The sequence below is a fragment of the Lissotriton vulgaris genome, chromosome 1_1, assembly GCF_964263255.1.
Source record: "Lissotriton vulgaris chromosome 1_1, aLisVul1.2, whole genome shotgun sequence".
In the NCBI taxonomy this organism is placed as follows: domain Eukaryota; kingdom Metazoa; phylum Chordata; class Amphibia; order Caudata; family Salamandridae; genus Lissotriton; species Lissotriton vulgaris.
The window spans coordinates 455,003,444-455,018,357 of record NC_141685.1 but is presented as its reverse complement, the minus strand read 5'-3'; the positions used below and the strand labels follow the sequence as shown (position 1 = coordinate 455,018,357).

General features: G+C 51.6%; 1 protein-coding gene across 4 annotated transcripts in view; it reads right to left on the bottom strand.

Moving 5' to 3' along the window:
- The window catches only part of RAVER2 (ribonucleoprotein, PTB binding 2), a 443,388-nt gene that overhangs the window by 321,001 nt on the left and 107,473 nt on the right, over positions 1–14,914 (bottom strand). For all 4 annotated transcript variants that reach the window (XM_086953598.1, XM_086953593.1, XM_086953607.1 and 1 more), the window contains exon 4: positions 8,824–9,015. In XM_086953598.1, the coding sequence (XP_086809724.1) occupies positions 8,824–9,015 (192 nt within the window). The remainder of the gene's footprint in view (positions 1–8,823; positions 9,016–14,914) is intronic.

Sequence of the window (14,914 nt, the reverse complement as noted above, 5' to 3'; positions counted from 1 at the left end):
CTCCGGACTTGACCGTCCAGGCAGTAGTGCCTCGCAAAGGTGTGCAGCGAGGCCCACGTAGCCGCCTGGCATATGTCCTGCAAGGGGACTCCCCGCCCCAGGGCAGTAGTAGCCGCTGTGGCCCGAGTGGAATGGGCCCTCAGCCCAACAGGAGGCTCCTTCCGAGCCAAAGAGTAGCACGCTTTGATGCACAGAACGACCCACCGAGAGATGGTCCGTTTATGTACCGCCCGTCCCTTCTTCGCACCCACGTAGCCAACAAACAGTTGGTCATCCACCCGGAACTGTTGTGTGCGATCCATATAAAATGAAAGCGCACGTTTTGGGTCCAGACGATGGAGCCGTTCTTCATCCTTTGAAGGATGCGGAGGCGGGAAGAAGGAAGGGAGGGTGATGGACTGCCCGATGTGAAAAGCAGAGACAACTTTGGGCAGGAAAGAAGGTCTACTTCTCAGAACCACCTTGTCTGGATGAGTGGACATGAAAGGAGGTTGACAGAAAGAGCCTGGAGCTCACTCACCCTCCTGGCGGAGGTGATGGCAACCAGGAAGGCCGTCTTTAAAATCAGGAGACGGAGAGGACAGGAACGAAGGGGCTCAAAGGGAGCACACATCAAGAAGGTTAGAACCAGGTTCAAGTCCCACTGAGGCATCACAAACGGAACAGGTGGATACATGTGTGTGATGCCCTTCAAGAATCTTGTTACAATGGGGGACTTGAACAAAGAAGGTTGATCAGGCAGCCTCAGAAAGGCCGAAAGGGCAGAAAGGTAGCCCTTGATAGTGCCCAGAGCAGAGCCCTGCTGGGCAAGAAAAAAAAGGAAGAGAAGAACCTCAGAAAGAGGGGCAGAAAGAGGATCCACAGACTTTGCTGTGCACCATGCCACAAACTTGTTCCACCGACAGGCATATACCGATTTCGTGGAGGAACGCCTGGCTGCCAGAATCACATCACAGACTTCAGGAGGCAAGTCAAATGGCCTCAACTGCCGCCGCTCAATCTCCACGCATGAAGGTGGAGGCTGGACAGGTTTGGGTGGAGGACCGTCCCCTGCTGCTGCGACAGAAGGTCCTCCTGAAGGGGCAGGCGGATCGGGGGACCGACTGACATGCTGAATAGCTCGGGATACCAGTACCTTCGAGCCCAGTCCGAAGCCACAAGGATGACTTGGGCCCGGTCGCGCCTGATCTTCTTCAGCACTCTGGGCAGAAGTGGTATAGGCGGAAAGGCGTATAACAGACCGCAACTCCACTCGCGCCGAAAGGCGTCGCCGTGCGAGTGCCGTCTTGGAAACTCCAACGTGCAGAACTGATGACATTGCGCGTTCTCTTCTGTGGCGAATAGATCTTACCAAGGCTCTCCCAATTGCCGAAAGAGGCCTTGCGCCACGTCCGAGTTCAGACGCCATTCGTGATCCATCGAGCACCGACGGCTGAGTTCGTCCGCCCTGGCGTTCAGAGAACCTGCCAGGTGTTGAACCGTCAGAGTCACGCCCCGACGTTCCAGCTATTGCCAGAGGCGCAGAGCCTCCTGGCAAAGGGTCCACGACCCCACCCCGCCCTGCTTGTTGCAGTACCACATGGCGGTGGTGTTGTCCGTGAACACCGGCACTACACTCCCGTTGACAAAGGGGAGGAATGCCTTCAGTGCTAGACGAATCGCCGCAGCTCCAACAGGTTTATATGGAGCCGGGACTCCGCCGGAGACCAGATGCCTCTGATCTCTGCCTCTCCCAGGTGGCCTCCCCAGCCCTGGAGGGACGCGTCCGTCACAACAACGTGCTCCGGTTGGGGAAGGGAGAGGGATCTGCCTCTGACCCAATCGCGGTCCGTAAGCCACCACTGCAGCTGTCGTGCAGTGCCCTCCGAGATCAAGACATGGTCGGACAGATTGCCCTGATGCTGGGCCCACTGAAACTTCAGGTCCCACTGCAGAGCCCGCATCCGCCACCGGGCGTGATGCACCAGAAGGATGCAGGAAGCCATCAGCCCCAGCAGCCGCAGTGTCAACCTGACTGAAACCTGGGATAACGGCTGAAAGAGAGGAATCAAAGCCTGTATATCCTGGACTCGCCGTTCCAAAGGATAGACCGGAAACTGCGCCGAGTCTAGAACCGCTCCGATGAAAAGGAGCTTCTGAGAGGGACACAGGGGTGATTTCGGCACATTGATGGAGAACCCCAGCTCGTGCAGGAGGTCTGCCGTCATCTGAAGGTGGTGGACGACTGTCTGGGGCGAGCCCGCCTTCAACAACCAGTCGTCTAGATAGGGGAAGACTGAGACCCCCAATCTGCGCAGATGAGCTGCGACCACCGCCATCACCTTGGTGAACACCCGTGGGGCGCTGGTAAGGCCGAAGGGGAGCACGATAAACTGAAAATGCTCGAGGCCTACCGTGAACCGCAGGTAACGCCGGTGGGCCGGCAGGACGGGGATGTGAAAATACGCATCCTGCAAGTCCAACGCTACCATCCAGTCTTGCGGGTCTAGAGCAGCCAAGACCTGAGCTAAAGTCAACATCTTGAACTTCTCCTTCTGGAGGAAGCCGTTGACGTTCCTTAGATCCAAGATAGGACGTAGGCCCCCTTTGTCCTTCTTGGGTACCAGAAAGTAGTGGGAATAGCAACCACGTCCTACTTCTGGCCCAGGAACGCACTCGATGGCCCCCTTGGCCAAGAGGGCCGTAACTTCCTCCCTCAGAAGTGCCAAGTGGTCCCCCGACACACGGTGGTTCTGCGGTGGCATGGCTGGAGGAGTTGTCTCGAAGGGGAGGGAGTAGCCCCTTCGGACGAGCTGCAGCACCCACCTGTCCGATGTTATTGTGCGCCAGTGGGAGAGGTGATGGCAAACCCTGCCTCCCACCGGCGTCACATGGGCCTGAAAGCACGGACTAGGAGGGTGGACAGAAACTTGGGGTCGTCCGAACACGGACGGTGGCGTCTGGCCACGTTCCTATCAACAGGCGAACCTGAAGCGGGCCTGGACCACGTGCCCAAAAGAACGTCAGTTAAGGCCTCGTTGAACGGCAGCAGTGGCTCCTGTGGGCATGACTGCGGTTTGAGTACCTCAGGGAGGATGTTAGTCCTCACGGCCGCGACGGGGAGCACAAGGTTTAAGGCCTTGGCAGCCCTCATCAACACCACTGAATAGGCAGCCCCCTCCTCCGTAGCCACGGTAGGAGGCGAGACAAAGCCAGGGTTGGGGGAGTCATCCAGACCACTGGCGTCACCCAAGTCACCCGTCCAGTCCATGTCGTACTGACACTCGCGTGTCAGAGGGTCCTCAGACCCCTCCCACCCCTCTCCGTATTCTACATCCTCACCATACTCGGAATCAACAATGTAGACCGGCTCCTCGGGGTTCACAGGCCCCATCGGCGTCGAGCCCGGCGTCCGGATTCGGAGAGGGATTGGCGTCCGGATTCGGAGAGGGAATGGGGACGGCGCCGCCCGGAGCCGGCGCCGCGCGGGGGTGGCGCCAGGGGTTGCCCCGATGGAATCGGCGCCGGAGAGGCCGGTTGACCAGCCGGCGTCGACCCCGAGGGCCCCTGCGGCGTCGGGATCGGAGCCGTCGGCGGCGCCGGGGCCGGAGCACCTGACGGCGTCGAGGCAGGGTCACCCGAGCCGCTAGGGCCCCCGGACGGGTTCACAGGGCCCGAAGGCGCCGCAGAACCCGCCGGAGGAGAAAGAGCCCTCATGGCCACGAGGAACGCCTCTATCTCCTCGGGCGACGCGCCCTGCCCAGGGACCGAAGGGTATGGAGCAGGCCACGTCGGTGACTCACGCGGAGCCGCGGGGGTGGGGCCACCCAAAACCCCGGCCGCATCGCGCGAGCGTTGGGGGTACGATGACGACGCCCCGACTTTTTGTGCTTCCTACCTGAGGAACCAGATGAATGGTGACGACTCCCGGAGCGCCCGTGACTGCTCCGCGACTGCTCCCTCGATCGCTCCCTTGACCTCTGGCCGGACCGGGACCGCTCTCGACGCGGGGCCGACACCCGGAGCTTGAGCAGCTTGCGGGACCGCTCCCGCCTAGCTTTTTTCGTCAAGGCCCGGCAATCGACGCAGGCGTCCACGTCGTGGTCGGGGCCCAGGCACCGGAGACAGAGTCGGTGATGATCCGTGACCGACATCGTCCGGTCACAGTCGTCACAGTTCTTAAAACCGGGCATCCTACCGGCACCGTAGAAGATTCAAAAGATCAAAAAGATCAAAAAACTTGGTTAAAAGACCGGAGTACTGCTCTTCGGATCTGCGCTAACTGGCGCGGAAAAAAGAAGAACTGACGTTAGCGCGCGGAGGCGGGGTCTATATACTCCAGCGACGTCATCACGGCGCACAACGCCAACGACAGACACGGAGCGGAAGGGGACGCCTGCAGACGACGCCTACCGACGCGCAGGGGTACTGCTACGCAAAAGTTTCCGGATCCAGACTGACGCCTGGGGATATTCTAAGGTAAGGAATCTAATACTAACGTGTTTCTTTCAGATATTACTTTTCAGCTACTTTGTAGATTAAAGTACCTGTTACTTCTTGGATTACTTTTTAAGTTACTTTTGCTAATCAGTGTGATATGCCTAGATATCATACTGAAACATTTCCTAGACAAAAGTGAATCACTTTTGGTACATTTGCATTTTTTAAAGTTTTTATACAAACCAACTCCACACACAAGAATTTCAAAGAAAAGCAGACAATGCAATCCTATGGGAGGCAATGAAGTCATCGGTTTACAGGTAAGTACTTGTGAGTTGGTATTCTGGTGTTGGAACCAGGGTTCCCCCAGGGTCAAGGATGCACTCTCAGAACTCCCTCAGCGGCACTAGGTCTGCCAGCTGCAGAGTGCTGAGACCCAATGGTATCCAATAGGGGAAAGAGGGTCCTCCGCTTGGTGGCTGCTCACAAGCAGGCCACAAGTTTGTGAGAGCAAAGCTCCTACACTTAAGCTCGGGGCAAAGCGGGATCCAGTTTAGCACAAAAGGTGCACCCATAGCGGCACAGGGGCGGCCGGGTGCAGGATGCTGTTTTGGCTTCGAATGCCCCTTTGTTTTCAATGGGAGTTGCCAGTTTTGGATGTTTGCTCCAGGCTCTATCCAGGAAGACTTCCGGGAGGAACCAACAGCTGGGCAGGTGATTTGGAGGGCTCGGGACGTAGGTGCACCTCGGGGTTCTCTTCTCCAGGAGGGTGGATGCAGGGGTGTCTTTTGAGGTCGATTTCACCTTACCAGGCCACTCAGGTTGAGGAGGAGGGTGCGGGGGGGGGATGGGGGAGTCTCTGTGCAGAGGCTGCAGGCGACATCAGGGAGTCTTGGAGGTGTCATCCCACAAAGGACTTCGACTCTGGGACCGGTGGGCCACCTGGATTTTCACCATAGGCGTAGGGTGCAGTGGTGATTTCAGGCATCTAGTTTCTTTGTCTAAGCAGGCTCAGAGTCTTTTTGAATTTGAAATTTGATTCTTTTGAACAGAGCTGCTGTTCACAGGAGATCAGGTGTTTGTTGATGGCAGTCAGTCCTCCCAGGGTTTCTGGTGGTCGCTGGCTGCATGACAAGAAGACTTTTGGCGCAGGATCTCTGGAAACTGCAGACGGGCCGGTAAGGCTCAGGCCAAGTCAGTTCTTCTCTGCAGTCTCCTCTGCTGGGGGTTTTCTTTCGTTCTTCATATTCTTAGGTAGCGGGAATCTGTCTTCTTTGTTCAGGGCAGCCCCCTAAATACTGTATTTAGCCAAAGGGTTACTGACCTTAGGGTGACTTCACCTTTGGTATGCTCACCCCACGTGGGGGAGTGGGCACAATCCCTAATCTTGATTGGAGAGTGCCTGCCATCTGCAAGATGGCGGGCACTGAAGAGTGGGCTTCACCTCGCCTCCCCCACCTGAGGGGTGGGGTTGGCAGAGATGGGCACACCTTCTGGGCTGTGCTAATTGTTTCCTACTGTCCTCCCACCGAAAAGGAGGGTAGGCAGGAAGGGGTCTTGCTCATGATAGTAGGAGAGGCAAGAGGTTGTGTTACAAAGGCAGCAAGGCCTTTGAATCTCTCATGCCACAGATGGCTCTTCCTGGCCTGGGGGAGGTGAGACAACCTCCTCCCAGGAAAGGCTTTGTTTCTGGGCTCAGGGAGCAAAGGCTCCCACACCAGGGGTCCAGAAACACGTCTCGTGGTGGCAAGCTTGTGTGTACCAGTCAGGAAACCCATGAGAGGTTGGTAGTTTTTTCAGGGGCATCTCTAAGATGCCCACGGAGTGCATTTTCCATTAAATGCCACACTGGCAACAGAGTGGGTTAAATGTGCTAAGTTTGATACCCGTTTTCAGTAAAGCCATTATGGTGCTGTGGAGTTCGTAATGACAAACTCCCAGTACCATATACTGGTCATTACTGCACTTACAATGAGAAAGAATTGGTCCAGACACTGTAGGGGTACAGGGCTCAGGGATCTGTACCCTCACTACTGGTAAAGTGCACCCAGCTAGAGGGGTGACTGACCAATGCCAGGGCCGTGGGTTGTAGGCATGGCACTTTCTGCACCAGAACCCGCAGCCTGCAATGGCAGTATGAGTGTGTGTGTGTGTGTGTGTGTGTGTGTGTGTGTGTGTGTGTGTGTGTGTGTGTGTAAAGGTACAGGGCCTCTAAAGGTGGCACAATAAGTGCTGCAGCCCTAAGAGGCCTTCCCTGGCCACCGTGCCCTGGATACCTATGGTACCTTTTACAAGGGACTAACATGTAACCAGAGGTGCCAATTTGGGGTAATATGTAGAGTTTTGGGAAAGAACACAGGCCCTGGGAACCTGATTGACTTGATGTGCACTGGGTCCCTGCCAAACTGTATCAGTAGTCTGGCCAAAAGTGTGTGTGTTACTGCCACAGAAACCCTACTACTGCAACAGAAACCCTGTTACTACAACAGCTTCCTGAAATGGAACGAATATGGCTGAGATAGAAACATCGGCGGTGGGCCCAGGCCGTGCAGGTGTTCATGAGCATGAGTTGTCACAGCATAGAAACAGAAGCTAGGAAAGCAATTTATTTAATTTTTTTAACTCCTGTCCAGTTGCTGCTTTATGACATACAGAAAGCATGCATTTTTTCTGTATTTGAACTTAGCTAGAAAATCTATGGCTGGACTGGAAGCGTGGGGAAGATGCATGCAAGAGACATACCATCTGGGAGAGGTAGGGATGCAGGAGGGTTAGAGGAAGGGGGTAAAGAAGCACAAGAGAGTGAGCATGCAACAAGGAACTCAGACAGTGGAGAGAAGCATGCAAGAGCTCTCAATGTGTTGCACATGGAAGGGGGGCTAGAAAATAGGTACACTCATGGAGAACTTAAGCAGAAAGACAAAAGTAGTTCTCTAAAAGTGAGCAGAGGAAGCACAGAAGCCAGCCAATCAAAGACTATGCACCAAGGGAGGGACAAAGACAGGATTGGCAGGCTAAAACAAAGAAAGCAGTCGAATAGAAAGGAAGCAAATAAGAGTTACAGTAAAGCCAACTAATTGTAAGGGATTGACAGGTTGCAAGCCCCAGTATGTTCTTGATCAGCTCAGCAGCTCGGCGTAAGAATGTGTTCATATCATAAAGATTCTATCTGTGCCAGCTAACCCAGCTCTCAGAAACAGAGAGGGTGCAGAGAAAGTTGATAAAATGTTGACTGGTAAGGACACAAATCCTTTTAAGTGATTTATGTGATAACGCATGGACTCTTGTGAAGCTGGGTGATTGGCACACAGAAGTGGATGGTTCAGTGCAGCAAAAGAGTTCACAACTTTTCTCTTGTTGAACCAATTGTTCTTGTTCTGTCAACATATATTAGTAGCCTTGCTATGCTGAAGGTTGTTTTCGAGGATAAAATAGAACACATTAAAACTGGTGTATTAATACCAAAATTCACCATTCTATGTATGTATATGACATAGTAACTTCTGACTGAATCACCTCCATCGAAGCCTTGACAAGCTACACCAATATGCCTTAGAAACGTATCTCGCCATTAATCTCAAACACAAGTAGTCTGTGGAATATTTTGGCATTTGGATGGATTAAGGATTAAAGTTGCTTCGAATTATCATTATTTAGGAACTGTTAAAGGAAATCTGTGTTCATGGCACTCGACTGTCGGGTATGTAGAAAAAGACAAGGGCAAACATTTCGGGCTCACAACATCATGAATGCTCTCCATTGTATTTCATGGCCTAAGAATACTAGACAATGAACAGTTGTCCAGATGTGATGTATGCCTGGACACTGCATTAAATATGCACCCTGAAATTAAAGATGCATCGGGCATCAAATAGCTGGCTATGACCAGGAAAGCACAACCTCGTTGAATGTACTTGAGGAAAGGCACACAAAGTGTTCATTCAAGATGATACAATCGCAGGCTAACATTAGTATGTCTACATGAACCATTCTGTGAAAAGAATTGATTCAAAGCTGCAATTTGAACTTTACATTAATTAGCAATCTGAAAGATTCTCAAAAATAGCACACCTAACTGCATTTGTCCTAAAGGAAGACATATGATTTTTTGGGGACAAAGTTATGAAATAGGACATGCTCCCAATCCAAACCCTTTTACTCCCCCTTACCATTATCCATGAATACACTGCCTTTAGGTTGAGTAAGAGGATAAAATAGCCCCTGGAAAAAAAAAGAACTGAAGATACTGGAAAAAGATACAATGCAGGACTTAGGCTGGCGGAAAGCTGTCCTTTCTGTCACAGAAAGCAATTACTTTTCAATTTGTAAGGAGGGAAAGCAAGTTACAATACTGAAAGATTGTCCTTTTAAATATGTACAATATTATATAATGGGAGCCCTTACCATTCCTTGTGATGCAATGAGTGCAGCTAAGGTGCTTCTCCCAGGGGACCCTGGAGCGCAGAAGGATATTTGAACGTTGTGTCCGCCAATAATCATACCATCTGTTGCCCCAATCACTTCCTCGGCTTGCTCTACTGTATCGTACTCAATCACTGCAAAACCACCAAAAGAGCTGCCTTCATCCTTAGCCAACTGGAATGACAGATTTTATAACCAGTTTAACAAAGAAGTAAGGTTTCCAACTGTGTTTACAGTGGCAAAAAAGGCACATGTCAGTTCACTTACCTGATATCAAATTTAAACAATGAAGTACCAAATGAACAAGTGACTAAACGAATATGCTACTTACCAGTATGCATCTGTTCTTGGCATGTAGGGCTGCTGACATTCATATCTGTGCATAGATCGCCGCCTAGTGTTGGGTCCGGATGATTGCACATTGTTGTCCTGGAAGAGTCTTCGAAGTATCACGAGATAGGTGGCTCCTCCCCTGGACTACAGTGCGCATGGGCATCGACTCCATCCCCAGATTGTTTTTAGGTCTCGCCCTGGAATTCGCATCCGAAGGATGCGTCCAGGGCGGAGACTTATAGTCGGCTGACACGGGGGAATGAGGGACACAAAACTGTGACGAGCGTGGATTGAGCTGCGTGCACGCGCGTCAACATTCACGCATGCGCACATCACAGCCACACGCATACACAGCACTCACGCATGCGCACATACACACGCATACACAGGCACACCCCCGTCACCTACACGCATACACAGAGACCCCTCCACACACACCAGCCCCTCTCCTCTCGGCTCCACACACACGCACACGCATTTACACTTACACAGACACGCAGGCACCCAGACAGGCAACCCCCCCCCCCCCCCGTCACACACACGCATACACACGCATACACACAGACTCCAGGACACATACACATACACACACACATGCACGCTCACACACATACACAGTCCGCCGCCGCGCGCGCGCACACAGATGCCCCCCGCCCCCCCCCAACAAGGCGACGCCCCACTCACCGGCATCCTCAGTGCAGCGGCTCCCACCGGCAGCAAGACTCTTCTTCGGCACCGGGGCGCAGGGTAGGCTCCTGCCTGCTCCGGTGCGCCAAACAATCGCGGCTCTTCCGTGGGAGGCGGGGTAGGCTCCCGCCCTCCTACTTCCGGTTGTCCCGCCCGGCCTGCCTGACTTCCTGTTCGCAGGCCGGCGGAAAACGAAAGCGGGAGTCCGCCGTAATTGCTTACCTTAGGGCAAAGGAGCGTGTGCGCGGCGGTTTCCTTTGCCGCGCGCGTTGATTGGTAAATGCGCAGTGAGTATTTTTTATAAAACTGTAAAATACTTGAATCAAATGCGCATCACGACGTCTGCGCATGTCCGTGACTTGGTATGATACAAGGAGGCAGGAGAGGAGAGTGTGCGAGCGGCCGGTTTCCTTTGCCGTGCATGTTGTTTTGCCAAGCGTGTTGTTCGTTGAGGGTGGAATGCGCAGTGAGTTTTTTATGAGAAAATTATTAGGTACAATTGCACGGACTTGATTCCTGGAGTACACCCTGTCCACGCACAGAGGACTCCTGAGCCGTGGATGGATCTGGTTTCCCAGGCGACCGATGGCCGGGTTGTGTGCCTGGCCCTCTCCATCAAGTCTTCGTCTGATCTGTTTTGATAAGGACGGGTCGGGTGGGTTCGTTGTTATGGGTGATTGATTTTTTTTTTTGTAAGTACATTCCTCCAAGATACAGTGAAACGTTTAGTACTTTGGTATTGCGGGTACATTTTGTCTCTTACCTCGTAGCTTCTAATCTACGGCCTTGTGCTGTTGCAGGAACATATCATTTTGCCATTTTGTTCAGACATTGACCAAGCTTAGCTCCTCTGACATAAACCAGTGCACGCAGAAGAGGTACCCGTTTTATGCCACAAAAGGAACAGTAATGATGAGTGCAGAGTGAGTGCAGAGTGACAGTGAGTGCAGAGTGCATGCAGTGAGTGCAGAGTGACAGTGAGTGCAGAGTGCATGCAGAGTGACAGTGAGTGCAGAGTGACAGTGAGTGCAGAGTGACAGTGAGTGCAGAGTGACAGTGAGTGCAGAGTGACAGTGAGTGCAGAGTGACAGTGAGTGCAGAGTGAGTGCAGAGTGACAGTGAGTGCAGAGTGCATGCAGTGAGTGCAGAGTGACAGTGAGTGCAGAGTGCATGCAGAGTGACAGTGAGTGCAGAGTGACAGTGAGTGCGGAGTGACAGTGAGTGCAGAGTGCGTGCAGAGTGACAGTGAGTGCAGAGTGAGTGCAGAGTGACAGTGAGTGCAGAGTGACAGTGAGTGCGGAGTGACAGTGAGTGCGGAGTGACAGTGAGTGCGGAGTGACAGTGAGTGCAGAGTGACAGTGAGTGCAGAGTGACAGTGAGTGCAGAGTGACAGTGAGTGCAGAGTGACAGTGAGTGCAGAGTGACAGTGAGTGCAGAGTGACAGTGAGTGCAGAGTGACAGTGAGTGCAGAGTGACAGTGAGTGCAGAGTGAGTGCAGAGTGACAGTGAGTGCAGAGTGCATGCAGTGAGTGCAGAGTGACAGTGAGTGCAGAGTGCATGCAGAGTGACAGTGAGTGCAGAGTGACAGTGAGTGCGGAGTGACAGTGAGTGCAGAGTGCGTGCAGAGTGACAGTGAGTGCAGAGTGAGTGCAGAGTGACAGTGAGTGCAGAGTGACAGTGAGTGCGGAGTGACAGTGAGTGCAGAGTGACAGTGAGTGCAGAGTGACAGTGAGTGCAGAGTGCAGAGTGACAGTGAGTGCAGAGTGACAGTGAGTGCAGAGTGACAGTGAGTGCGGAGTGACAGTGAGTGCAGAGTGACAGTGAGTGCAGAGTGACAGTGAGTGCAGAGTGACAGTGAGTGCAGAGTGCAGAGTGACAGTGAGTGCAGAGTGACAGTGAGTGCAGAGTGACAGTGAGTGCAGAGTGACAGTGAGTGCAGAGTGACAGTGAGTGCAGAGTGACAGTGAGTGCAGAGTGACAGTGAGTGCAGAGTGACAGTGAGTGCAGAGTGAGTGCAGAGTGACAGTGAGTGCAGAGTGAGTGCAGAGTGACAGTGAGTGCAGAGTGACAGTGAGTGCAGAGTGACAGTGAGTGCAGAGTGCGTGCAGAGTGACAGTGAGTGCAGAGTGACAGTGAGTGCAGAGTGACAGTGAGTGCAGAGTGACAGTGAGTGCAGAGTGACAGTGAGTGCAGAGTGAGTGCAGAGTGACAGTGAGTGCAGAGTGAGTGCAGAGTGACAGTGAGTGCAGAGTGAGTGCAGAGTGACAGTGAGTGCAGAGTGACAGTGAGTGCAGAGTGACAGTGAGTGCAGAGTGACAGTGAGTGCAGAGTGACAGTGAGTGCAGAGTGACAGTGAGTGCAGAGTGACAGTGAGTGCAGAGTGACAGTGAGTGCAGAGTGACAGTGAGTGCAGAGTGCGTGCAGAGTGACAGTGCGTGCAGAGTGACAGTGCGTGCAGAGTGACAGTGAGTGCAGAGTGACAGTGAGTACAGTCACTCAGCACCACCACATTATCAGTCAGAACCACCACAGCATCACTCAGAACCACCACAGCACCACTCAGCACCACCACAGCATCACTCAGCATCACTCAGCACCACCACAGCACCACCATAGCACCACTCAGCACCACCACTGCATCACTCAGCATCACCACAGCCCCATTCAGCACCACCACAGCATCACTCAGCACCACCACAGCACAAATATGTTCTCTCAATGTTTCAAGCTTTATTACAAATGTCACAAAAAGATGTTAATATTTCACTTCTGTTCTTGGATTTTGTTACAATAAAATACACTGAACATAATCTTCACAAAAGTTATTTACAAAAGTTTGAGCTATTGCCATTATAAATTACAATCACTTTTATTAAGTATTAAAAAAAATTAAAAGCCATTGTTATTTGTAATATCAATACATCTAAGTCACGTAAATACAAATGTTGCATTACAAATGCTATAGGTGTCACATTTGCGAAAGTTATAACTATTGGCATTGTAAATGACAAAGCTATTAATTTAGCTATTTTCAAAACCAACACATAAATGAACGTTTGGTAAATTTCCATTAAAATATTTGACTTTTTTACTAAGATATTATTATACTGTTTTATGCAAACAAAATTTAGATACTGCATAAATAACTTTAATAAAACATATTTTATATGAAGCTTTTTATGTAAAAAAAAAATATAGCATAAAGCAAAAAACAATTGCCATTTACAATGCTAATAGCTCAAACTTAAATAATGCGAGACCTATTGCATTGCAAATGCTTGTTAGCCATTGTGGCCAAGATGGAGTGAAACTCAGTGAATGATGACCATGCTATGAGTATATATGTGAATACTGCAGCTGCTACAGGCGCCGGGGAGGAGGGCGGGCGATATGAATGTCAGCAGCCCTACATGCCAAGAACAGATGCATACTGGTAAGTAGCATATTCGGTTCGAGGCATGTGGGCTGCTGAATTCATATCTGTGCATAGAATACATAGCAGTCCCTCCATTAGCGGCGGCCGCCCGTGCCAGCTGCAGCAGTTTGGAAACGTGTCTTGAGAACAGCCTGCCCTTCAGCTGCCTGCTGTTTGGAGTGCACATCAACACAGTAATGCTTAGTAAATGTGTGTGTGGTAGACCATGTGGTTGCTCTACATATGTCCTCTAAAGGAATGTTTCCAAGGAATGCCATAGAGGACCCCAACTTTCTGGTGGAGTGGGCTCTTGGTGGAATGGTAAGAGTGCGTTTTGCTTTTACATAGCAGATCTGGATACATTTAACGATCCACCTAGCAATACCAGCCTTGGAAATAGGGTTACCTTTGTGGTGTGGCGCAAAGGCGACAAAGAGTTGCTTAGTTTTTCTAAAATCCTTGGTCCTATCAATGTAATACACTAGGGCCTGTTTAACGTCAAGGGTGTGGAGCATCCGCTCCGCAAGTGACTCAGGATTTTGAAAGAAAACAGGTAATTCGATTGTTTGGTTGATGTGGAACTGAGACACAACCTTGGGCAGAAACTTAGGGTTAGTGCGGAGCACCACCCTGTTGGAATGAATTTGGATAAATGGCTCTTGGATTGTGAGGGCTTGCAATTCACTAACCCTCCGTAGCGATGTAATTGCTATGAGGAAAGCCACTTTCCATGTCAAGAACTGAATCTCGCAGGAATGCAGTGGTTCAAAGGGAGGACCCATCAGCCTGGTAAGGACCACATTGAGGTTCCATTCAGAAGCTGGTGGAGTCCGTGGCGGAATGACTCGTTTGAGGCCTTCCAAAAAAGCCTTGATGGCAGGCACCCTGAAGAGGGAGAGGTGCTGCCTATTTTGGAGATAAGCGGCCATTGCAGACAGATGAATGCGAATGGAAGCATAGGCCAGATTACACTTGTACAGTTGGAAAAGGTAACAGATGATGTTCTGAATAGAAGCATCCAGCGGGTTAATGTTGTGGTCCGCACAATAAATGACAAACCGCTTCCATTTTGCCGCATAGCAGGCTCTAGTAGTGGGCTTCCTCGCCTCCCGAATGATGTCCATACAGTCGGGAGGTAAGTGCAGGTAGCCAAACTCTAGGACTTCAGGAGCCATATCGCCAGGTTGAGCTGTTGCGGATCTGGGTGCAGAATGTCGCCATGGCTCTGCGTCAGAAGGCTGGGTGTGAGATGTAGCCCACGTTGGAGCAACCAGAATGACAGTCATCGATTGCTGCCTGAGTTTGCACGCCACCAGCGGAATCAAAGGTGCTGGGGGAAAAGCGTACGCAAATTTGCCTGATCAGTTCATCCATATCGCATTGCCCTGCGACTGTGGGTGTGGGAATCTGGCGGCGAAGCTTTGGCATTTTGCGTTCTCCTTTGTGGCGAACAGGTCTATCTCTGGATGACCCCACCTTTGGAAGTACGGCCGGAGTACTGATGGATGTATCTCCCACTCGTGCATCTGGTGGCTGTGCCTGCTGAGCAGGTCCGCCATCTGATTGTCTTTGCCCAGGAGATGCTCTGCCATGAGGAAGATGTTCCTCTGAATGGCCCACTTCCACATGCTCTGAGCC